This window comes from Balearica regulorum, chromosome 2 (genome assembly GCF_011004875.1).
Source record: "Balearica regulorum gibbericeps isolate bBalReg1 chromosome 2, bBalReg1.pri, whole genome shotgun sequence".
Classification (NCBI taxonomy): domain Eukaryota; kingdom Metazoa; phylum Chordata; class Aves; order Gruiformes; family Gruidae; genus Balearica; species Balearica regulorum.
Genome location: NC_046185.1, coordinates 130,192,010 through 130,217,927, shown reverse-complemented (window position 1 = coordinate 130,217,927; position 25,918 = coordinate 130,192,010). Strand labels below are relative to the sequence as shown.

The following is a 25,918-nucleotide window of genomic DNA, read 5'->3' as shown; positions in this document are numbered from 1 at the left end:
TGGCAGGAAACCCACGGGGGATGTGGGACCCGGCGGCCCCGCTCGCCGCGGCTGCGGGGATCGGTGCTACCGGTGTCTCTGCCGCTAGAGGGGGTCTCGGTACCTGTTTTGCCGAGGAAAAAAATGGGAACAGACTGCAGGGTCTGGGGAACCCGGGTTTTATTTTGGTTCTGGGAGAAAGGGAAGCGGCCGGGTGCGGGTTGCAGAGAGGGCAGGCGGTTTGCACGCTCGTTTGAGACGCTGTGTAGCTAGGTGGGTATGGTTTAGTTTGCCAAAGAAACTTTAATGCACTTCCTTGCTCGTCCTGAAGTAACTTTGTGTTACGGACAGTCTGTTATGAAACATGGAAGGCTTTCATAAATCAAGGCAAATGGGTTGTAGGCTCCTTACAGATCCTGCGCCAGCAAGACTTTGCCATGCCGCTCGGCTTTTGACAACCATATGGCAGCTGACCACCTTCCCGCTGCCTTCTCACCCTCATTTTGTAAAACGAGATGGAAGCTTTGGCTGGCGATGAAGCACTGCGAAGGAAACACGAAGGGCAGTCAACAGGAGGAAGCCTCCAAGTGATGCCTTCTTGGCTCATCCTCTTTCCCACTTGCCCATTAAGACACAGGGCAGCAGACCAGGCTGGCCTGCCGCAGACCCGCCGTGCCCCCTTTGCATGGCCAGCAGCCGGCCCGGCGGGTGCCCCCCGTGTCCCCCCAGAGCCGTCGGGCCCGGGAGAGCTGCAGGCAAGGGCAGGGTCCAACCATGGCCGGGCCGGGGCCCCGCCGCTGCGCACCTGGCAGGGAGAGCCCGGTGGTGGTGCTGGCCTGTTTTTTTTTTAAGAAAACGGATGCCAGGAGGGAGAAAATAATAATAAATAAATAAAAGGTTTCAAAAGTGAGGGTGGGAGCGTGCCAGCTGGGAGGAGGAGAGGTGTGGGAATGGAGGGCAACCTGCGGAGGCGGACAAAGGGCGGCGGGGGGTGAAGCTCTGCCCCAGGTGTGTAGCCCCGCTCCAGCCGTAGCTGCGCGGTAGCGGGTGTCTCCGGCGGTCCCCGGGGTGCGAGCGGCGGCAGGGCCGGGGGACGGCGGGGAGCGCAGCCGAGAGCGGAGCCCACACTGCGGCACCGCCGCGGGGGGCGCCGGGCCGAGGCGCTCAACAGGCGCTGCCGCCCCGCCGGGCGAAGCGGGACGGGCGCCGGCACATGGCAGGAGCCGCGCTCGCCGCCAGCCCCGTGCCAGGCGGCGGCGGCCGGAAAGGGGCTTGGCCGCCGCTCGGCGGGGCTGCCGCGCCGCCAGGGCTCTCCCGCTCGGGACCCACCCTGCCCGCTCAGCCGGGGCCGGCAGCCCGGCCGGCAGCGCCGCCGCTTCCTTTGTGTGCGTGAGGGGAGCTGCGGCGGGCGGCGGCGGCGGGTCTCCCCGGCGGGCTGTCAGCGCTGCCCGCGAGGAGGCGGGGAAGGGAAGGGACGGGAAGGGAAGGGAGGAGGCGAGGGAAGGCGCTGGCAGGGCGGCTCTCCCGTCCCCGTCACAAGGTAAGCCCTGCTCCCCAGGCGGAGAGAGGCACTGGAAGCGCCGCGGGGCCTTTTCCCTGACCTGCCAAGCGGCTTCGCCCAGCCCCGGAGAGCGGCCGGCAGCACCTCGGCGGGGCGCCGCCGCCACCCGCTCCCCGGAGGCGCGGGGAGCCGAGCGCGGGCTGCAGCGGCGGCTCGGCGCGGCGCGGCTCCGGCACTTTGCGATGGGCTGGCGGCAGCGGCGGCCGGACAGCAGCGGGGACCGACGCGGGGCTCGCAGCTAAGGGGCGAGGAGGAGGGACCATGGCCGCATCCAGTAACTCCAGTTTGTCCGGCTCGTCGGTTTCCTCCGGTAAGTTTCTCCGGCGAGCGCCGCATTTCTCCCCTCCCTCCATTTTAGCAGGGAGCTACCTGTCTGCAGAGCGCCTCGCCGTCCCGCCCGCCCCGAGCGCCCCCAGCCCCGCCGGCAGCCGCCCTGGTGGCCCCCGAGCCCCGCGCGGGCTCTCCCCCGGGGGGCGACGATACCCGTGCCCGGGGCCGAGGGGGGGGAGCCGGGACGGGGGAGGCGCGGCGGGGCCCGGCTCGCCTCCTTGCCTCCCCGCCGTGCCTTTGTGTGGGGCGGGTGCGAAGGAAGCCCCGCGCCCAGCTCCCTCGCCGGGGGAGCAGCGTCCCTCCCGACTCGGGAAGGGGTGCGCCCGCGGCCCCCTGCGCCTCTACGGCCGGCACGTTACCAGGAGCTCCCGCCTCGGGGTTTGGGTGCCCCGGGGCGGTCAGAGACCATCTCGCCCTGCTGACGCTCGTTCTCTGCCGAGGTCCCTGCCGGGCAGGACCGGCGCGGCGTGCTGCGCGGGTCTTGCGCGGGTCCTGCGCGGGCCGGGCGGGGGTGCCCCGCCGGTCCGAGACCGCCAGACATGCTCCTTGGTGGGCGTCGCGGCACCTAGGTCGTTTTGAGTACTTCTGCAATACTGGGAACGATTAAATTCCCGATCCGGATAAAAAAACCGCCCCAGGGTTTGTGGCGCGGGGGCCGTGCGCGGGTGTGAGGGGCTTGTCCTTGCTCCCGGTTTTGGGGGCGCTGGGGTGGGAGGCGGCGTGGTGCGGCTTGCTGCCCCTCTGAGGCGGAGGGCTGGCTGACTGCAGAGCCGCAGGAAGACAGAAAAGTTACGGTGCATTTCTGAGCGAGGCAGCCTGAAATTGAAAGCAAGGATATAATAGTACCAGCGCCTGCTTCTTAGCTCGCTGAGCAGTTATTTTAATGTTTAAGTTATGAGAAATTGGCAGAGAGTAATATCCTGGCATTTTAGTGGGCTGAAGGAGTAAATAGAAGGATGAACAACTTTGGGGTTCAAGGGACTTGTGACTCAATGTTTTATTTGAGGTGCCAGATTGGGAATTTGTAAGAGTGCTTCTTAAACATAGCAATATGTGCTGTGAAAAGCAGACGAGCTCCTTTGACTATCAATACAACTGTAGAAAAGTATAAATAAATTTACAAGGCATTGAGCAGCTATGTTTTTTTTAAAGATGGTGCATGTGACTTACACAACTTAGTCTATGTTACTGTTCCAGCCTGCGACACTTACAGCCGGATCCTCCTAAAAATAAATATTTATTCCAACTCTTTTAATAAAAAACACAAACATTGCAAGCCCTGATTGGCTTAACTAGAAAGCACCTGAAAGAAATAGGCATGAGAAATTCTGCCTTGTCTTCACATTCTTGATCCAGGAGTCACAAGACCAGAATGAAAACAAGGAAGAGTCAACCCAACTCAACAGCTTGTTAGTTAAGGTACTCATTTGGGAAATGTGATTTTTATTTTATGGATCATTTGTATATTTTTACATCTAAGTTATGTGATAAAAACAGAAATAACCCTAAAAGCATGGACTGGAACCTGGGTGCTCTAACCATTAAGCTGCAGAAGCATGTCCCCTCTGTGCGTAGCTTCCTTGCTTTATGTATCTCAAGGTCTTTCTTGCATACTGTTCCAACCTCTGAGTGCACACCTCTGAATCTAGGCTCCAGCACGTGACCCCCAAATTGACAGTTGTGTCTCCCTCCCAGTCTTGGTTCAAATGCCTGAACCACAGGGAAGAGCAGAAGTTCAGGCATGTCCTTGGTCCGAGCAGTTGATAGGAGCTAACTCCAGGTGGCCTCTCGCTGTAGCACCACACTCAACATCTAGCCGAGGAAATGAACTCTGTGCTTTAGATGTACATACTTAAAAGTCAGGGGGTTTGACACTTGACAGTACCCTGCTTTATATGAAGCCCTTAGCTACAGCCTACAGCAGTTTATGGGTTTATCTTTTGTTTTGTATTTTTGCAAGGATGAGCACAACTAAGCCTTGGCCCATGCTTGGGGCTCTTAGATGCCACAATAGTACAACTAATAAATAATGTCAAGTGCTTCATAAAATAACTGAGTGCCCTTGGCTTTCATAACTTGCAGCCTTGGAGCGGTTTTTGTTCCAGTGTATTCAGTCTATATTTCTTCTATGCATGTACTAATCAGAAGTCAAATTTGCTGCAGCATGATAAAGTTTCCAATATTAGCAGACACACCATATCTGACTGTGTGCAGCTGTATTTTGGCTGTCTGTGGTTTCAGTTCTCAGAACTCAACAAGTCTTAGAGCATATTGTTTACATAATCTAACCAAACAAGTCTTGCTTTTAAATTTAATTTGGTAGAATTTATATGCATGTTTAGCTTACCAATATGAAAACTTCCAAATAGTATAATTATTTCTATTCCACAGAAGAGGGAAAGTTATAGTATCACAACACACTTTATTAATGGAAAAAGGAAGTGAAGTTTGTGGTTGATAGCAGAGTACATGCTGCAGGACTCAGCTCTACCATTGACTTAGTGCTTGGCCCTGATCAAGCTATGCAATGTGTTGCTGGATCTTTTTCCCATCTTTAAGAGCAGTTTAGTGTTTGTCCATCTCATAGGGAACTTCAGAAGCCAAATTAAAGCATTGCTCACATAATCCTTTCAGATCTTGAAATAATCTAGCAACAATTACCATATTTGCAAATGCATTTTTAGCTTCAGAAAAACATGCCTTTTATTTTTAGGTTTTTTTAAAATGCGCTCATACACAAACATTCTGAGAAGAAATAAAACTGTTCCTCTTGAGACCATATAAATAATTCAAGTTTGAGACTACTGTTAGGGTTTGCTGTTGTTCCGAGGTAACAACAGAAGATCTGCCTTGCTTCTGTCCTTAAATTAGTGTCTGTAACATCCAAATATGTGGTTAGGTTTGAGCACGAGGACGTGATATTTGAGAAATTATAGGTGACTTGTTTGTTTTAAGAACTTCTGGAGGTAATAGCTGACCTGCATATGCATGAGTACAAGTTGAGGGGGTTGATAGCCAGACTCTGGCTCATCTGAACACAAAGTGGTGCAGAGCATCCACAGGTTCCTTCTATTCACATCAAGATTTTGGTTAGCCTCTTGCTGTATTGAAAGGCAAGGGTTAGCTGGAATCCATTTACAAGGAGTAAAAAGGTTTATTGACAGAGTGATAATAGTGGAAATTAGTTTGAATGGCAGATGGGAGTTTTCATTCACTTTTTTAAAGGGATGATTTCTTCCATCTCTTACCTACCTTTCTTAAAATACAGATAGTTCTCCTTCCTTAGACAGCGTCCATCATTAGTCTTGTGTTGTAAAATCATGTATTCATTATACAGGTGAGTACAGATGTGTTGTAGGAACAAAGTAGTCACATTAGGCTGGTGGGGGGGTAAGTCTGCTCATGAATGCTGACTGCTGAAGCCCGAGAATGTGTGACTGCACGTGACCATGTGCAATGTAACATTTCTGTTTCGGTTCCTGCCAGTTCATGTCGATGAGTAAAAATGTTAAACAGATCAAATACATTTAATGTGAGGAAGCTTCCCAAGAATTTTATGGTGTAGATGTTCTGTCTGCCCACTTATGTTTCTGTAAATGTGCAAGCAGGATTTATAGTCTTCACTGGAACTTGTGTCTACATTAAATACTAGAATTTGGTACTGTCCTGGAGTGGTTGTTTCTAAGTACTACCTGCACAGTGACACAGCAGGGTGGTTTAGCTGTAGCTGTTGTGCGGATGGGGAGCGTGGAGAGCTATGACTTAAGCTGTCAACTAATGGTGAAGCAAGTGTTTGTACTTGCTGCTTTGTTTTCACAGCTAGAGAACCTGTCCTTCTTTCGGAGCTTGTGTCTGTGGTCTGTGTACTGATCTCAGCAGCCACTGCGAGGCTGCTAATTATAGGGTCAGTAATATTAGGTACTTGTCACGGGCCCCATGTGACAGGAGCCTATGAAGGATTTTTTTTTCAGTAAGCTGGCACTCACTGGTAGCAAAATCTGCAGGAGAGCTGTGGGTATTTGTATTGTATTATTTTTTCATGTGTAGCGCTCTGCTTTTGGTGGCAGAACTTAAGCTGCTCTTTGATTACCAACAGTTGTGTTTGAAAGTGGCCTGGGGAGAAAGGGGTGTACTGTGCTGAGGGAAGAAGGTGGGCATGATAAGCAGTTAAAATAAGCATTCTTCTTTGGGCCTTGGGTAAATCTGCACAGCATATGAAGTGCTGAAATTATAATTGCTTCCTCTGGGAATTCCACTTTACTTTCCTGTAATCTCTTCTATAGCACATGCCCGGGTGATCTATTAGCTATATTCCTTGCAAGCCCCTAAATTTTGTTCTCCCTAGATGAAGTGCCACAAGTAGCATCTTTTCTATCTCTCCTATCCTCTAAAGGGGACTGCACATGTTTCTATGCTTTTCTTTATGCTGCTTCCTCCTTAAAATAGACATAGTCCCTTGTCGCTCCCCATCTTAGTATTGACCCTTAATTCTCACTCATTCTGATCTTTCCTTTTTTAAAATGTTTTTGTTGTTATTGTTGAAACTTTACAGCTTTTTCCTGGCAAACAATTTACCTCTCCCACTTTGTCACCAGCTGCCTCCAGTTTCCTCCACCCAGTAGCCAAATACTGATTGTACACGACTGACGAACTTGAGGCTCTGCTTGCTGGAATGTAAATACGAGCTCGAGTGAAGAGACCTTGGTGGCTGTGCCTGCTCTCCTTGTCTAAGGAGCAAAAAATCCAGCGTGCTTCCCAGATAGGCTCCGTGCAGCGGTATTCCTAGATGTCAGATGTCTCAGCCTCTGGCAGTTCTGCCATCCAAAGCTAGTGTGAAGTGGCTGTAAATCCCAGCTGCCTTTGAGGCTTTGAGCTCTGCTTGAAAAGTCTTCTGCCAGATAGCCGCCCTGTGACGGGTGTGTAGGTTAGATAGCTTGGGCTTTCATATCAGGTAAGGATCCGCACTGACGGCAAATGCAAATATGCGTCTGCTAAACGATAGCGTGTAACCAGGCTTTCTCTTCCAGCGGGACCTGGACTATGCCAAAACCTTTGCCTGAGTCTGAGTCTGTGCTGTGAGAATGGTAACACTGGGAGAATTTGGATGAAGACCCATGTAAACCCAGTATTTTGTGTTTTCTGTGAGCTCCAAAGATAAATTTGCAGGTGTTACGGAAGACGTGGAGGCTGAAGGGATAGCAGTGCACCTTTCTGCTTCCCATCAGAATTGGTGCTTCTTCATGCGCTGCCTGCGTTTCAAGTAATACCTGTTATTAGACCAAATGATGGAGTTTAAACACATAGGCAAGCTTTCTGCCAGAGGCTTGAGGAAGGGCTTGTGTGTCTTGTCAAGGTATTTTCACTTTTCAGCTGTGTCAGCTGCTCTAATAAAAGGTACTGCTTCTCTCCACATGCCCTCCTGCTTTTGTAAACTCACATACTTACGTAGAAGACAACCACTATAAATTCTTTTAAAATCACCAATTATTGATGATTTTTTTTTAATTGAAAATTGAAAATTCTTTTTCTGTCCTGAAGCTCAGGGGAAAAGGCCTTTAAGTATCATTTAAGCAGTGATCCTCTTTTAATTAATAATGAAGTTTATGGTTCATAAATTAATTCTTGTAATAAATTGAAAGGCAACACATTTTTTTTTTAAATAATTGAACAGAGATATGGTGTTTAAAGGCAGCATAGTTCTCAACTACGTGTCTTCATACATACTCTGTATTTAAGGAAGGATAAAAAACCGCTTGCTGTGGGAAGAAGAAAAATCTTTGATGGTTCCAGTAACTTAACAAGGTCAAAATAAAATATTAAAGGCTCATGACTCTCTGGGGGTCATGAAGGTGCTATGATGTGAAATAGGCAGATATATTGAAAAAATGAAAGTCAACATAGGCTGATTTTAATTAAGATGCAAGCAAGTGAGAAGAAATGAAATTACTATTGTACACAGTTTCAGAGAGATTCTAATTGGGAAAAAGATTAGTAAATGAAAATAGATGTTTATTCTCAATGATTTAATAGAAATAGTGTTGTGAAAATGGCACATGAAAGCTATTTAAATAATGCTGCCATTATGCTGATAAGGTGCTACTTTTGATTTTTAAAAGGGCAATAAGAGTTCTTTTTATTTCTGTTCCTCATGCCAAGCTTCTGCTGGCCAGGGTGTTCTTACTCTAAATTAAAGCTGAAATCTTTTGTATTTGATGATTATATAGAACTCACCATTCTTATTAAAAATAATACAAATTCAAAAGGGAAAAATGCCAAAGTACTCCATTCTGATGTAGTGATTGGTCCAACAGTTAGTTACTGAATGTGTAGGGTGTGATTACTGAGAATAAAATAGCCTGGAAACAGGTACAATGCATGTCTGCTTTACAATTTAGCCTATATTGGTACTCTGTAAAGCAAAAATCTTATTCTTCTTACGGATCTGCTTGTCTTGAAGACATATGTGGAGGATCAGACGAACAGTGTTTCATGCTGTCATGATGATGACCCTTCTGGATACCAGTTCAATTGACTAGTTCTTGCCTTCTGTTTGATGGTTCTAAAGGAGGATTAGATATGCCAAATGCTGAGCGATCGTAGGCAGGAATATTCTACGTTAGTATTATACACAGTCCTCTTGTATGCCTGTAATGTTTTACATGTTTCAGATGATAATAATTTGGCTATTATGGTGCATAGGTAAGTCTTAAATCTGGTGCTTTAGACAAATTTTTTTTAAAAAGCTGCTTTGTTTATATACATACCTGTGGTTTAAAGGGCAACAGTGACTGGATTCACCATGCTTGCAACATTGAGCGCTGGCAGAAAGTGTTCCCATGCTGGGGAGCCAGTCTGTCGTTGCTTGTTCTTCTCTTCTACGAAAGGAGGAGATACTTAGGAGATTAAATATTTGGAGAACTGTGGGTTCAGGAATGGCACATTAATATTGCATGAAAAAGCTTTTGTTGCAGGGAAATGTAGCAGGATTTATACAAGAAGCTGTAAATCTGTAATTCCGTATATATCTCATTCTTTACAGGTGTAGTCACTGTTCATCTAAGAATTATATACAATAGCTAGTGTAAACGTATAGTTTTAACTGCTGTCTATGAATAATGACTCATTCTTGCAGTCTTTTTCTGACCTTTGATTATGAGAATGTAAATTTGAATTTTACATTTGGAGGTGATTATTGCAAACTATGAATCATACGCAATTCAGCAATAATAGTTTCATTGCCCCATTTTATGCAGCAATAATCCAAATCCCAGGACTGGAGAGTGAGTGTAGTCCTGGTAGAAGGAAACTGATGTTGCAATAGTGTCCTTGTAACATTAATGTGCTTTAAAATTTGCCAATGAATAGGTTGAAACTTGACAGCACAGGCTGATGCATTTGGTAAGGTAAGGAGAGGTTAAAGGGGTTTTAAAATTCAGAAGAATGTGCAAGTGTCACTCGCCTTGCTTCTGGTATTATTGATCAAGGTCATCACAAAAGAATTAGTTCAGTAAATAAGACATCTGTTCTGAGGATATCTTTATCAGGCAGTCTGATTCCCCTGAGACAAGGTGTCTCCAGCATGGTATTATTACTGACAGTGTAGAAAGTACTAGGTGGGCCCTTTCTTGTCATCAGTAAATCACGTCTCACCTGCTGCGACCTGTGTGTCAAGTCACATTTCTCAGTTTCTTCTTACAAGCTTGTCATGTAGCTGTTCCTCTCCTTCCTTCTCACCTTCTTGTTGGCTGTTTAAATGTTGATTGTAGCTTTTAGAAAATCCAACGTTATGAAGTGCGTTTGTGGTGCTATGCTTTTTATTTCATCAAGGAAGAAAATGGAATGTTAGAAGAGATGGAGACCTCAGCTTATAAATGAGATTCAGCTTGTTGAGCAGATGTTTAATTGCTAAAAATTTGTCTTAACAGATCAATTGGTTAAATGTTTGGCTTTGTGTTACGGCAAGGAAGAAAAATGGCACACACACACACACATCATCTACTGGCATCTTGGGCATGGCCGTTGCAAAGGCAGGCAGAAATTCCTGGGTGAAGGCAGTTCTTCTGCTCCAGCAGTGTACAACGTGCCAGAGAGCCTGTGCTGTGGTCAAAAGCAAAAGTAGTCCGACAGCTCTTTCAGCATTAAGTTTGCTGTCAAAACACATGGAGTATCTTGTATAGTATTTTTCTGCTGTGAGAAGCTTCATGAATTCCACCTTAATTACCCGTTAACTAGATAGAATCATAGAATGGTTTGGGTTGGAAGGGAACGTAAAGACCACCTAGTTCCAACCCCCCTGCCATGGGCAGGGACACCCTCCACTAGACCAGCTTACCCAAAGCCCCATCCAACCTGGCCTTGAACACTTCCGGGGAGGGGGCATCCACAGCTTCTCTGGGCAACCTGTGCCAGTGCCTCACCACCCTCGCAGTAAAGAATTTGTTCCTAATATCTAATCTAAATCTACCCTCTTTCAGTTTAAAACCATTACTCCTTGTCCTATCACTACATGCCCTTAAAATGCCCCAAAGGAAAGAGGGGATCATTTTAGACTCATACAGATGCTCCATTTTCAGCTTCTCCAAGGTATCTTATGTGGTTACTGTTAAAGGGAGGTTTGGTTGGGGTTTTTTTGGTGTGGCTGAAGCCTACCTTTGTGTACTATTTGGGCATATTATGCAGTGCTGTGGCCCCGCGGACAGTGCCAGCCCTTGCAGCTCCCATTTTGAAGCAATTGTGTGTGAGCATGTGTAGCTTCACAGTAAACCATATCCTGTCCTGGTCAAGAGTTAAGTATTTCCTAGCATGGAGGCAGATATGAGCTGTGGACCTCTTTGGCACAGAAAATGGGGGATGCTAGTGGCTGATGTGAGCTGTTGGCATATTTCGATAACTTTATAGGAGAAAGATCCATCCAGTGCTATTAATGTTATCACCTCTGTCTAAAGTGCCTGAGCTGTATGTAGGCTACAAAACTATACTGGTGAAATGTATATTCTGTATACCTGCTGTATCCTTTTACACTTCTTTAGGTATCCGCTGATGGTCACTGTGGGAGATAATCTACTGATCTGGCCTGTTGTTGCTGTTCCTATGTGCATAGCAGGTAGAGTTCCTGCTGAGTCAGCACTCTGTGACTTCAAGATCCTGCTTTCTACAGCCAAGAGCTCCTAAAAGAGAGTAAAAATGTGGGGTGGGTTTGAAATATGGGATGTTGACATTCTGTGTTGCAGATTAAAAAAAAAAAAAACAAACACCATGCCTATGTTGCAAGGAGACTTGATAGCAAAATCTCATTAATGGCGTGCTCTATAGAACAGTATATAGATTTGTCTCAAACCCTCTTTCTTCCTTTGAAAAGCTTTTTCCTTCTTCTCCTTTGCTTTATGAACATATGACCCAGCTGGATTTATGATCCAGCTACAGGTGGATCACTTTTCATTCTTTTTTATTCCAGTATTAAGGCTAGCAATTAATGAACATTTAAGAGCTAGAGCAGAGTTTTTTGTATAAGGTCCCTCAAAGTTCCAAGATTTAGGGCTTTACAAAATACCTGAATGTTACAATCAAATTTCAGTCGAGCACAGCACTGTCTTAAAGCTGAATTAACTATTTGTAAAAGATTTTGGTTTTTAAATGAAATACCCTTTATGAGAACAAGGTATTAAGTCGTGACCCTTCAAGCTGCTTGGTACCTTCTGTTCCCACTGAACTGAGGTAGTAAATCAGCAGCTTGCAGGACTGAGTACTTGCTTATCTGAGTATTTTCATGCAGTTTCCTTTAAAGCAGCATCTGCTGTTACGATGGGGCAAATTATTATAGGCTACATGGTAAACCTCCCCTCCTCCAAGTACTAGTACATAACATATTTAATATTCGATGTATTTACATCATATATATATATATAAAAAACATGTCAATTCATTGGTGATGTATTTCCAAGGATTTAAGACTTAAATTACACATAATTTGTATAATACCTGCTTCTTGAGAGAGCATACTGTCCATAACTCCTGATCTCCTGCCAGGCAAAACAAGATGATGGACAGCTTTTAGTATCATGCTGTGATAGCTCTGTATTTGTTTTGTTTTGCAATCTGAAGCATGTAGTTTGGTTGTTTTGTGTGGACGAACTTATTTACTGAAAGAATATTGAACCCTTTGATGTCTTAACAAAAATGGGAAGACAAATTTCAATTCTAAGCTTCCTCATGCTCATTTGCGTCTAACATATTGGTGTGTGTTAGAAATTTTGCTTAAGTTTAGAGAATAACAGTAAATAGTGACTTTAAGAGGAATGGCTCCCATGGGTGAAACTTCAGCCCTCCTGAGTGAACGCTTGAGTCTGGGAGAGAAATTAAAGCTCTGGAAATAGTGATTGACAGGTGAGATTATGTAGACAAGAAAAAGAGATGTTTTTATTTATGTTATATAGAGAGAAGAATACAAGCTCCTGAACTCTCTTTACAAAGTGGGTTGCTGTATCAGACCATGTTATTTAACAGAGGGAGAATTTTATAGGTTTTTAATGTAGAACCTCTGGTCATTTTGGTAGTAGATGAGAACGTCTAAGCGTGTGGGAGAGTAAAGCCTTCGGTCTGATATAAAATGTTGAATGTTGGGCTCAAGCCTTATCTGCTGCTTCACAAGCAGGGGAGCTCAAAGGCATACCTGAAAGCATCAGTGGCTGGCCATGAAAAACAGGTAATAACCTTTTTTTCCTCCGATTGAACCAACAGTTGACTGTCAAAGCAAAGAAGCATCCTATGCTGCAGTAGCATTTTAGGTACTCAAATGATATAGTATGATTTCTAGGATAGGAGGTTTAGGGTTTTTATAGAACTCTCCGAGAGGTGCATTTCCATCGATGCAGCGCCTGGAGTGACCACTGTGGTGTCTTTCCATATTGCAGTTTGAGTGATTTCTCCTGCAATTTGAAAAAAGTATTGTGAAGATAAACTGAAGAAGTTTTCTGGGCATGCTGTTGGGCAGCATTGCTGGGTAGTAGTACTGCACATCGCTAAACAGTTGTTTTATTTCCTTTCAGAAGTGATGGATTAGTTCATTCAATAAGCTCCAAGAAAGAAAAACCAAGAAATTCTCCTCCCAAATCCATTAAATTGCCTTATACCATTGATTTTAAAAATAAACCTGAAAAAATCAAGTTTAAGTTGAAAACCAAAGAGTTAAGTGTATTACTTTTAATGATTAATGTAACAGTAAATCTTTAAGCACTGACAACTTAAGAAGTTAACACATACCGTATGATTTCTTCAAGAACTACAAAATTCGACAGATGTGTACAGGTTATATATGGGCTTATTTGCACATAAAAATATTTCAAAAGAAGGTATGAGGAGCTATAATGAAAACAAATGTTCAGACCTGGAAATATTATGGAATAGTTACTCTGGAACAGCTATTCCTGAACACTATTCAGTTAAGTTATAGTAATGTAGATAATTGACTTGAAAGGTGTAGAAATATAGAATTAATTATACTAATTGCTGAAGTAACGCTAATCTTCCCTTTTCTTTCTTTTTCCTTTCTGCTTGATGTATTCTTGAAAGCTCGTTGCTCCCCTTTTTCAGAGACAGAATGCATTCTTGACATCAGAAACTTAAACCTGAACCTGCCATTTTCAAGGTGGTTTTTTTTCTTCTTTTATTTAGTTTTGTGTTGTTTAGCCCAGGAGCTGATCACATGATGGTTAGACTATAAAAGGATAAAATGATGTGAAGATAAAGATGATTAATTTCAGAGTGAAACTTTGCTAAACAGAAGAGGTCATTATTAGTTAGAAGTGTTCATGTTGTGCACATTAGAGGTGCAGTCAGAATTGGAGGTCTACTTTGCTGAATGTTGCTGAACAGGATATTATAATTACTGTTGTTTCATTTATGCTGACATACATTTAGGTAGAGATTGCATGAAAAGGCCACAGGGAGGTTGGTAGCTGTGTAAACATGGCATATATGGCAGTTTGGGGCCCCAAAATCTTGAACTTGAAGAATACTAGAAGCATGAGGATAGTGGGTGTAAACTACAGTCAAAATGGTGAAGAATTATTAATTGCATGTATCAAAATGTGTGTATTTAAGAAAATAACAGGAATGAGAATGTTTAGGAAAATATCAGGAATTTGTCCCCTGCCCCCATAAGCTGTTTCTTTTTTAATTCTGTTAACTAAGAAGGAAGAGGCACATTGTCTTCAAAGAATTGCTGCAGAGGGCTTTGGCTCATGAAAGCCTTTTCTGTCTTGTACTTGTTTCAGATCCTTTGATCTCTTTTGGTTTGATGAGTACGTGTCATCACTTGGTATTGCAATTGCTTCCTCTTGCTCAGATATGACAGTAATAAAGATATTCACTGAAGAGTGTAATTTAAAATTTATATTATTCACAGTTACTGGCAAGTACTGTAGCCTAAACGGTGAAAATGAGGGGGAGTCTGGTTCAGGTTGATTTTTTTTAAAATAATTGATCCATCTTATCAATATGCATAATAAGCTTATCAAAACAGACTTCTCAAAAATTAAAGAAGAAAAAACTCAATATAAAATGATTGTAATTGTAATTGAGTAGTATAATTTACTTTCACTTTACAGGAAAAGGCTTTCAGCTTCACTTCTTAAGCAGCTTTAGAAAACTGCACACTGACTCCTGGCAGTGGTGTATTGATTGAAAGCATCCTGAGTGTCTAGAAAATATAAGTGTACACAAATTCGTCTGAAAGGGATGTGTTTTATAGAGAGAAACTCCATCACTGCCTAGGGTTTGTAAGAAGTGTGTTAACTTCAAAAATACTGGATATACCGTAACACATAATAAAGAGTTTAATAATAGCAGGATTTTTTAAAGTCTTTTTTTTTCATCTTTTGTAAATACTTCACTAATCTTCACAGCACCTGTTTCATAACTGGGAAGAAATTAGGCAGAAAAATGGAACCACTCAGCTACTACCAGGGACTAAAATGAAAATCAACATGGAGTAGCGATAGAAGATTTTTCAGGAAACAGTCTCAATTCATTAGAGCATTAATTGAGGTCCCCCCTTGGACCTCATTGGGAGCTTTGGCCTCTATAAGGGACATATTTAGACTTTTTTTTCCCCCTCTTAGTATAGTTTACCTTATTTTTGTTTTATATAATAGTGTGTCACAAATTTGTCTTACACATTTTTGATCCTCTTTATAAAATCAGTTAGGACATGCTTTGTCTCAGTAAAATTTAGATAGATTTCTTTTTGCTTTTCCCTCCTTTCTCGTCTGTACTCTCTCCCTCCAAATGCAGAGCTTTGCTATGCTTAGGCTTGAGGTTAGGTAGACTTGTGCTTAAAGCAGTTAAGTAACTGCAAGTAACACCAATGATACAAACAGTGTTATCTTGGATTTATCTTCTGACAGTTACTTAGTCTGATACTGACTTTCTCCATCCTTGATGATCAGACTGTTCCCTAGTAAATATTTCAGAACAGATTTATTCACTGCTACATACTTAAAGAAGTTGATGCTGTTCATTTCTGGGGCTGTTGAGCACCATTTGGAATAGCAGCTGCTGAGGTACTGATTTGGACGTGTCCCCTACCACTCTTGAAAGGAGAAACATCGTGGGCACGCAAAACCTATCCAAAGTATCAACGACATGCAAGCCTGAAAGCATTTGCACATTTTATTATAACAGATTTTTTTTCCCACCATGAATATGTTCATCTTGCTTGCAGATACTGAGTCTAATTGCATAACGTCAAGTAGGAACGACTTCAGGATTTTTTGTATATCTAAGGCTCCCATAAGCACATGAGCAAGGGCATTTTCTTTCTGATTACCTGCCAGCTTGTGACAAACTTAAAGAAATACGATCTTATGGGTAAGACTCAGTAGTCAGCTCAGTTTACTGTATCCTGTGATTTATTGGAGCCTGCAGTCCATGTAATGGGAGATGCCAGCTTTCATTTGAGGGAGCTCTAGGAAAGAATGAGAAACTCACCTTCGGACCCAGACCAGCTTTCTGAAATACTGAGAAAAAAAAGAGTTCCGTAGTGAGGTTATTACTTGAAACCAAACCAAATTTTAGGCCAGTCTGTCTTCATCTCATTCCCACTGCTCCTCCCCAGACAGCCAAACCTCCACCCTTCTGCCCAATAAACACACCAGTCTATAGTCTGTGTTCCTAAGGAACCAAACCCTGGGGAAATTCAGCTGGGTTGCACCATCGGAGAGTCTGGCTTTAAGTTTTCTATGAGAAGTTAAGTTCTAGGACTAGTTGACCTGTCAGAGCGGGGTAAAGTTCCCATCACTGCAAATGGGAATCAAAACAGATGTGCTAGTAAATGTCAGAATCTGCAGTATTACTGTTGTGTTTATATCATTGGGGATGATTTTTCTTTGGATAGCCTTCATAAGAGGAAAATAAAAATCAGCCTTATAATGGTACAAGTATGAGGAGACTACTGCCAGCCCTTATCATTGCTTTCTCAGAAAAACCCAGCTCATGCTGGTCCTTGCTTTCCCTGCCTTTGGAAACAGTGGAATAAATGCAGCAGAAGGTAAGTGAGCTGAAAAAGTATGGAGGGGGACAAACAATATTCCTGCAAGGTGACTTTGTGGCTTTGTGACTTTGTATTTTCCCTGTTCTCGGTCACTTTGCAAGACATTTTCCCATGCTGGGCAGGAGGTTAAAGCATGGCATCCAGAACAGTGGCTAGAGCGTGTTTGCGTAGGAAGAGCTGTACAGCATTGGCCACAGGCTCACCTACAGCCCCGTGTCTTCCTCCCACCTGTGGCCACCAGCAAATGCTGAGGAGAGAGTGTAAGAATAGGATGAACGCATAGAGTAAACTTCTGCAGAATATTCTGTCAGCATCCAGAAATCTGTGGTTTGAGAACTTCCTGACACAAAGGGCTGGATTCTTAAGTTTAATAGATATACTTTATTCTTATATTTTATTTCATGAATTTGGTTAGTTGTTCTGTGGACCCCTGTAAACTTGGAGCATCCTGTGTCACAGAGCTCCAGAGTTTGAATGTGTTATGCAAAAAGATACCTTTTTCACTTGCTTAAGAACTTGTCATGGCTAGTTTCATTTCAAACACCCTAAATTTTATTGTAAGAAACAGTGAAAATTCCTTTTTTTAATATACATGTGTGAAATCTTAAGTGGCATAGAGCCCTTTATCACAGTGCCGCAGTCAACTCTTTTCCAACCTGAAAGAGTCACAGGGTACTTGGCCAGTCCTTGTGTGGGATAGCCTACATATCCGTGGTCATCGACATTGTCTTCTATTACTCTTTTCCAGTCCTCATGTTGTCTTCCAAAAATGAACCATAAATTAAAACAGTCATCAAGGGATGGATGCATCTTACATTTATTGCACTGGAATTAGGGTGTTCTCATTTTGTTCTCTGTTCCTTAATATTTGCTTTTCTTTTTCTTTCATGGTATTTTCAATCTTTTATGAGAGCTGTGTTGACTTGTCTAATATAACATATTATCATGTGTTTGCTAGTATTGTTCTTTTTAATAGTTTCTACCAATTTACCCAGTGCAGATGTCAGGCTACCTGAAATTTTTTAGCTTTCCCTTGGGGCCCTGTATAAAATTGGCATGTTAGCCATTTTACAGTCCTCTGATACTGAGGCAGTTTTAAAAGAGAAATTAGTCATACTGCTGTTTCATCCATGAGTTTTTTAAGAATGCTGCCATCAGTATCATCTGATCTGTATAAATTGTTACTGTTCTTATGTTCGTTCTGTAGCCTCTGACACCGAAACCTCCATTTGAAAAGGCTAATCCAACCAGTCCCTCATAAAGTAATGTTCTCGTGTGGCAGCCTCTCCAAGCTCTGGGTTCTCTATATGCAGAGCTCAAAATACTTGATTATTTTGTGCTGTTAAGTGCTGCTTTTATCCCTTGGTCATCTATTGGCCCGACCGGCAGGCTTTGCATTCTGTCATGAAAAGGGGGTTGTTGATAATTCTTATGTCTTCTGCTACTCTTTTCTCAGGCTGTCTTTTTGCTTGGCTTATTGTGGTTTGAGTTTGCTTTGGATTTATTTTTTTTTAAGGTATTATTGTTTCCCATTTAACCTGCAATAGCTCTTGAGTCTTTCTATTTCCTTCATTTGGCCACGACTCCAGCTTTCAGAAGGATGTTTTCTTGCTTGTGATAACCTCTCATACCCTGCTGTTCAGCTACATGGCTTCCTTTTCCACTTTCTCAAATCTTTTTTTGCTATGTGACATGTATTTGCTCTCAGCCTCCAGTGTGGTATCTCTGTTTACCATACTGCCTGGGAAGGTTTAACTCTCTTAGCTTCCCCATTTAGCTAGCTTCCTTTTAGCAAGATTTAATGTATCCTCCAGGGTGACTTAAAAATCAGATTTTGAAGGTTTTATCAGTCCTGTCAAAATTTCTTAGTATGTGTATCAACACTACCTACAGTTACAAACCCATTAAAAATGTCCAAACTGTAAAAACTATACGTGAATGTGTAAGCACGTGTGTCTGTTCATCGGAGATAGGGAGCAGATAATCGTTCTTGACAGGAAGAATAATTTTAAATGCAGAATCTAGGCAGTCGAAGCTGGTTTTTGTTTGGTTTTATCAGGCTCTAAACCAATAGAAACTGTCCTTCCAGATGTAACGGTGCCGACTCCAGCATCTCTGGCTGCTTGAGGGCCAAGCCAAGCTGCGTTTGCTCCCAAGGAGCCTGGGAAGTGAGGTCTCAGTTTTGAGCTACTGTGGTTTGGGATTTGGATCAAGGTGGTTTAGCAAGACAACTTGTACAATCACATATTCTTTTTTTTTTTTTTTTTTTGAGCCAAAGCACAAAGCAGGCAAACTTTATTCTTGGAAGAATCTGGAGCACTCCCCTAAAATTGCATCTCTTTATCACAGCTGTGATAGATCCAGCTGAGGAGTCAGTAAGCATTAATGAAGAGCCTTAATAAGTGTGGCCTGATGTGGTCTAAACAAGCTTAGTCAAGTCCTGTCACTTAGCTGGGGTATTGTTTTTAATGAAAAAGCTTTTTAGAGAGTCAGAAAATCTAAGGGTAGTTGGATTGCATCATAAGACGTCACTAACACTCTGCTGCTCAAAGGGAAGAAAAAATGAGCGGGATTAGTAATTTTAAAATATTGTAATAGAAGAAGGTAAAAAAATTTCAGAAAAGATGAAACAGCGAGCAGACATTCCTTCTTTAAACCAAAATGATGCAGTATGTTTAAATTTAATAGTAGAGTCAATATACATATACATGCACTCAAAAGCTGTCACATCACCCAGCCCTTAATCTTGATCTGACCAACACCAGGCAAGAAGCATGTGCTCTGTGAACTTTTTTCTTCACACTTCAAACGTGAGCTCTCTTTATGATATTATAATATTTTCCATGCTGTCTTTCTGAAGCTTTCTCTGTGTGTTTGAATTTTACAACATTGAGCTTTATCTGAAAGTGAATTTATTTTTAGAGCTCGCAAGAGAATAGTTCAGCTGCATGAGTAAGATGCAGAGACCAAACAGCCTGGCGATACCCCTCACTGAGAATCACCTCTCCTTGGCTGGGCACGCTTGATTTCAGTTTGCCCATGACATGAATGAGTACAGAGCATGTGCCAAAGTCCTCGCTTGGTTTCAGGTTGTTTATTTATAGTTTATTAATATTTTTAAGATGATTTTAAGATTAATGGCTCTATGTTAATTAAGGAAAAGCTTATGCTGACGTGTTCCTGTTAATGGCCAGGGAGGTCTGTTCCAGAAGCAGCAGAGGTACCACCCCAGAGGCTTTTGTCCGACTGGGATGATGTGTTCCCACCTCTTCCTTTCCAGAGGCATCTCCCGGGCGAGCATGTTCCTCCGCAGTGCATCTGCCCTGCTTGTGCAGCTCCCCTCTGCCTTAGCGAGCCCTGAACCCTTGCTCACCATTTTCACTTTGCTCACGATAATCCCCAGTGCTAGAGAAGATGCGTAAGAAAACAGAGGGAGGGTTTACTAAGCCTGGCTTAGAGCAGAGTCGCGGGGTGAAGATCCAGGAGGCAGCTTGCGCAGACTGGACAGCTTGTTGCTGCCGGAGAGGGGGGTGTCCCAGCCTGCTGCCTGCTCCCGCTCCCCGCTCTTGCTGCCGCCGAGCGCGGCGCTGGCACTCGTCTCATCCTTCTGTGAGCTGGCAGCTGGTGCCGTTTGAGAAGCAGGGCCGACAGGGAAAAGCAGAAATCTCATTCTAGCATTTGCGTAGCAAGGTTCTCCTCTCCTCATTCCAGTATCTGTCACCCGAAATCTGATTTTTCCTTGTCTTCAAAGGTATACGGCATGTTGATCACTTCTTACGCCAGTTGCTATTCAGAGGCTTTCCAAAGTGCCTGTGCCTTTCTCTTCATTCCTCTTCTTGCTCTCCTTCATGCATATGTTCTCATTCATAACTGCAAAACCTTTTGGTGCCTGTATCATTCCATGCCTTTCATGTAGGAAGCAACAGTCATTGTATTAATTGTACATGGATTTTGCTAATTCCTTAGTGTCTGAGGCATTCTTAGGTTTTGATAGAGCATCTTTGGGTGGTTTTTTGAATTTTAGCACAGCTGAGCATACTGGGAGCTTTGTGAGAAAAAGGACAATATTCGGTATTACAAACAAAGCAAAGATGGAGCTAAGGAGAGTTTATTACCAAGTAACGTGAAGCCATAAAATTCCAAAGTTGAGAGTCTGGGTGCACATTTTCATGGGCTGCTGTTGACATCAATACTAAAATGTGATTGTCAACCATGTGATGAAATGTTACTTTTAAAAAAATGAAACATAACATACAGTTTGTGCTTACAATATTGGCCAATCTCTGAAACACTATGTTTTATTAAGTGTGTGAGCTGGCACTCAAGAAAACTATTTAGATGAAATGTGCTTGTTAAACAGAGATAGCAATACCCCTATAACGCTAAAGATTAAAAGAAAAAGGGAAGGGGAGAGAAGTGTGCTCATACATGAACATTGCAGAGCCCTGTTTTGCTGTCTACATGAAAAGACTTGATTATTTTTTTTCTAAGGATGCAGTCTTTTTTCTATAATTTTTTTTTTCCCCGTTCCTTCGAAACAGCGGACTGGAAACAGCGATGTTCTGTGACCTATTGTATTAACTTGGGCTAGTGCCAAGAAAACTTTTCTGCCTGGAGAAATAGTGCCAGTTTTCAGGTTCAATATTTCATACTACCGGGGGTTTAAAAATATTGTGAATTTTTGTGCAGCTGACAGTTTGTCTTTCCAATTCAATAAAGCTGTTACTAGCAACTGATTGATTATTAATCATTAATCCTTGGATTCAAAGTTTTCTAATTGTTCTGGTTTTTTCTTTTTTTAACCTAAACTGTCCTCTTGAGCAGCTCTAGATAAGTAACATCTACATCTAGATAAATAACATCTATGTATACCCCCCTACAGCTAGGGGGTATATTGTACCATGAGAATTTTTAAACTGCAGCTTTCAAATGCTGAATGAATAACTTCTTTCATATATGGAATATTTTACAACTAAGACTAAGATAACTTTAAAAGCAGAGAGATTGTCAGAGTCATGTCATTTTAGGAAACAGATTCCTCTAACTTAAACACATTCTACAAATATTTTTTTTAATCCATCAGTAACTTGGTAAGTTTAAATTTTTATATGCATGATGATCTTTAGTGACATGATAATAAAATAAGGAACATAAAATCTTTATTTACATGAAACACTTGGGTCCCATTGAATCTTGGGAAGCAACTCATCATATAGGTTAAATAGCCATGTAGGGAATTTCAGAGATGACACAGATGTCAATTTAAACTTTCTGGAAAAATAGTCTGAAAAACAAACTTTTAAATCTTTTCAACAGGGAGTAAATGCCCCTTATATGTAAATCTCTGGAACCTTTTCAGTGGAACAGTAGAAATGCTTTGGAGAGCAGTAAAAGTGGAATTGGCTCCATAGTTCAGAATATTAGATCCCTGCAAATGCTCAATAACAGATAATGAGGATAAGTGAGAAATCCAGCCAGGAGTGTAAGGAGAGGCTCGTTTGTGCAATGAGCTCCATATGGATAAACATTTCTGCCTTTGCAGAACATCACTTTTATCAGCAGGTCCCCACATAGTACATGTATCAACTCTGTAGAGCTGATTGCATCATCAAAATGAAGTGACAGCATGTCTCAATTGGTCAGCTAAATGCTGTGTGATATTCTTGATCATGAGGATAAAATCTGCGATTATTTTGTTTCCGTTAGCTGTTTCAACTGTGTGTTCTTCCACCTCCTCCCAAATCTGTAAGCTCCCTGTTGCTGTACCCTCTGTATTATGGGCTGCTTGGTTCCTTTTGATAGCCTGTGGGTATACATGAGCTTACTGATCAGGCAATGTGTGCGTACCCATCAGGCAAGCAGAAGAGGTGTCAGTCTGTCTGTCTATTTGCAGAATGATGTCCCGGGTGGGGTTTCTCCCTCTAACACCGTCAGTGGTTTTAAAGCTTTTGAGTTCTCCCAGTTTTCTGCTGAGCGTCTGTCCAGGCAAGGAATTTCACTAAACCTATGGGAACTTCATGTCTTTGAGATGTCTCACTCTCTGTTAAATTGAGTTGTAGCTGGGCGACAAGTTAAGGTAAGTTTCATTTGCCTGTGGGAAAAGCAGGTACTTTTTGGAACTTGGCTTTCTAGAGATGGGAAAGCTGGTTTATTGTGTCTGTATGAGTGACTGAATGTGATCCCTTTCAGTCTGATTAGTTATATACATTTTAAAAAAAGGGAGAAAAATGTATTCATTAGAATTTGAAGTAAGTCTGTGGATGAAACATCAGTATTTATAAACTTTGTGATTAATTAAAACACCGAGAAACTTGAGCTTCCTGTGACTTCAAGTCAGAATTTCTCCCTTTCATCTTGAGTCTGAACCTAGCAATAATAAAGTATCTATATTTTATATAGATCTAAATTAAAGTGTCTATAATTTAAAGTATCTTTAAATTACATGTATTTAGCGAAGCGATCAGTTGTTAAAGCCGCCCATTCATTTTGAAGAGAGTGCCAGTTTTGGGACCAGGTCAGGCACTACCAGCTGGTTTGATTGATGGTGCTGATACCTTCTGTTCATGGCAGGCATTTAATCAGTCGGGAAATTAAGGCACTTCACTGTCTTGAATACGCTAGAAGAAGAATTTGGGTGTTAACTGCTGCCATAGCCTTGCAGAACAGAGCGAGGTCAGCAGGTCGATGGAGGAAGTTAGGAGGCATCTGCTGCTGCATAGAAGTTTGTAGGTGAGCGGGCTGCAAGCACCCCAAGGGGAACTTGGCACCAATACTGAAATCATTGCCACCTCTAGGGTAAAATGAGTCATGAAATGAGCCATCTAGTGTGCTGGTATGGCTTTCTCTAAAAACCGCCACCGCAGACAACTTTGTACGCAGCGCTGGAAGATCAGGTCAGTGCAAATCCAGAGGACGACATTATCGTCACCTTCAAACCAAAGCACAGACTGGCTTCGGGCTTGGCACTTCTCACTCCAGATGTTTTGTGAGCAGCTGTGATTATCACCAAAGTCTATCACATGGTAGCTACACTTTAAGACTTGAGAATGCATTGACTTAAACAGCAGAGGTAGAATCTGCCACATTTTTCTGTCTAGACATGCTTTTAGCTGCAGCGTCTTGAAATAGCAGAACATAGATGTGTAAAAATTGAAATACAGCAGATAGTGTCTTGATATCACGGTCGGAAGGGACTGCATAACCATTTGATCGTGACGGCATTGCATGAAACCAGAACCTGGTGGCTGATGCTAAGGAATGGATTGACGTCTTCTTTCCCCCGCAGCAAAGCTGTCCTTTTACAGCCTGTACTTCTTGCTTTTAATGTATATTTGAATGATACATTTCTGAACTCTTAGTACTTTGCAAATACACTCAAAGCATGATGTAATATATTCCAGAGAGGTATTATTTATTCTGGAAAGAATCTGGCATATTTTAGTTAAGATTTTTCCTTCCTCCCCGTCCCCTGTCCCGTCCCCCCCCCATCCCTCCCAGTTTCTGTAGATCACTCTGGAAGTTTTCACTAACAACTTCTGTCGTCTTAACTGACATATGGAGAAGCCACGATGTTGGCATGAAGTTATCTCCTGGTAATAGTGCCAGCAGAGTGTTATTTTGCGGCATTGTTTAATACAGGAAACTGCTTAGCATTTTGTCTGTAATTCAGCTTTTCTGAATGTTTGTTTTGGGATTCATAATGTTAATATTGACAGTTTCTTTTGCATTTTGAAGTGTCTAATAAAAAGGATAATGATAGCTTGAAATATTTCTTGATAAACTTGGGGTTCTTTTAGTTCCATCTCCTTTATGTGTTTTTAGTAACTTTTGTGTTACAGATAGTGAAGAATAGTTACAGTAGGAAAAGTTGCAATATAGAAATTCCAGCTCTTTATGACTGAAACTCCTCATGTTCTCTGCATTTTTCATAGATAATTCTTTGCAGTTTTCTGTTAGTGCCAACATGAAGATCCATCTTAAGTGTGTAACAATGAACCTGGTGTTTCTCTGCTAACACAGAAAGCAAAACTGTCAGTTTGGGTCAAATCCTGCTGCTTTGCTCCTGGCAGCGATAGGCAAGGCAGGAAGAATGGAGAGGGATTTCCACATCCCTACTTGTTTCCTGACTTACGGACTGAGCAAATTTGATTTGGGAAGTAACTGAAACTAAATATAAAGGCTTCAAAGTCCTTTTAAATAATAACAGCCCACATTTTTTACAGCAAATTGTAGATAAAATCCTGGCGCTGTTGAAGTCAGCGTTAAAAGTCCCACTGGCTTCAGCAGAGTCAGGATTTCACACGCAGTGTTCGAAGCCCTGTCAGGACACGAATTGATTCTCCATTGCCCTAAGAGGTAGGTAGTAGGTATCATAGCCTTTAATTTGCAGACCAAGATAGCTTGATGAAATAACTTGGTCCTTCCTTCACAGGCAGTCGGTTAGCACTAGGACAGTAATTTGGGGTTTCCTTGATCTCAGCAGTCAGTTCATGCCTGACACCATCTTTTACAAATCATTTTTGCACGGTATCCCTGCATGTTAATTTGATATTCCGTTCTTTGGCCTTTTGTTTACTTGCTCACTTTTTTACTAACTGTTTCGTTTATCATGTACTTCTCTAGCGGTTTCTTTTTTTTTTTTTTTTTTTCCCCCTAGTTAATTTACAGTGGTTCTATTTCTGGCCATCAGATTTCCTCCCCTCCTTTTATGGCCATAACAGAGCACACTTGTAAATCATATTTTGGACTGCATGCACTGACTGCCTTCTTGCTGCGAAATGTGAGCAACTCTACCCTATTACTACTATGCACTGACATTTAGCAGATATGTTGCCATTGTTCCAGAAGCACTATTTTCTTAACATTTTTGAATGGTTTTCTTATTGTTAGGTGCTTGACTCCTGAAAATAACTTTACTACCTTCAGTGTCTCTACATAAACGTAACAGATGCTTTCTAAGACATGTAAATATTGGTTGAAGCATTTTCCTTCATTTGGAAATAATCTGTACAAGCTTAATTTTTACATTGCTGCCAGTTGCAGATAATTCAGTTGGGTGATGTGAAATTCATTTATCTGTCCTGGTTGTATATTGTATTCTACACAGAAATTTAAATTACTTTCATAACAAAGACATCATCTGAACAATGGTCGACACGCCTGCTATATCCAACATCTTATGCTGTGCCTCTGGAAACAAATAATACGCTATCTTTTTAAATTTCCTATTCATTTCCCCAGCCTGTTCCTTGTTGTTCTGAGTTTAATGCTGGCTTCTTTCCTCTATCAAATGAGATCTTTTGGAGTACCTTGGCACGCATTGTGATTTAATAGTCATTAACTGGGTTTTCTCTATGGACAAAGAATGGCTGGCACAGCCTGAACTCCTGGGGACCCTTCTCTCCTTTCTCCTCTCCCCTTGAGCCTCAAGCTCTGGCTTTTTAATAGCTAGGGTCTCATCCCTGTTCACCGGTATTTGACGTGAGGGTTCATCACTTGGT

The 25,918-nt window shown here is 42.4% G+C and overlaps 1 protein-coding gene across 1 annotated transcript in view; it reads left to right on the top strand.

Annotated features, from left to right (window-relative positions):
- Positions 1–1,367: 1,367 nt before the first annotated feature.
- Positions 1,368–25,918, top strand: part of CHN2 (chimerin 2) — a 167,958-nt gene continuing 143,407 nt past the window's right edge. Inside the window, exon 1 of the mRNA XM_075745910.1 lies at positions 1,368–1,850. Coding sequence (XP_075602025.1) covers positions 1,802–1,850 — 49 coding nt within the window. The 5' untranslated portion in view covers positions 1,368–1,801. The remainder of the gene's footprint in view (positions 1,851–25,918) is intronic.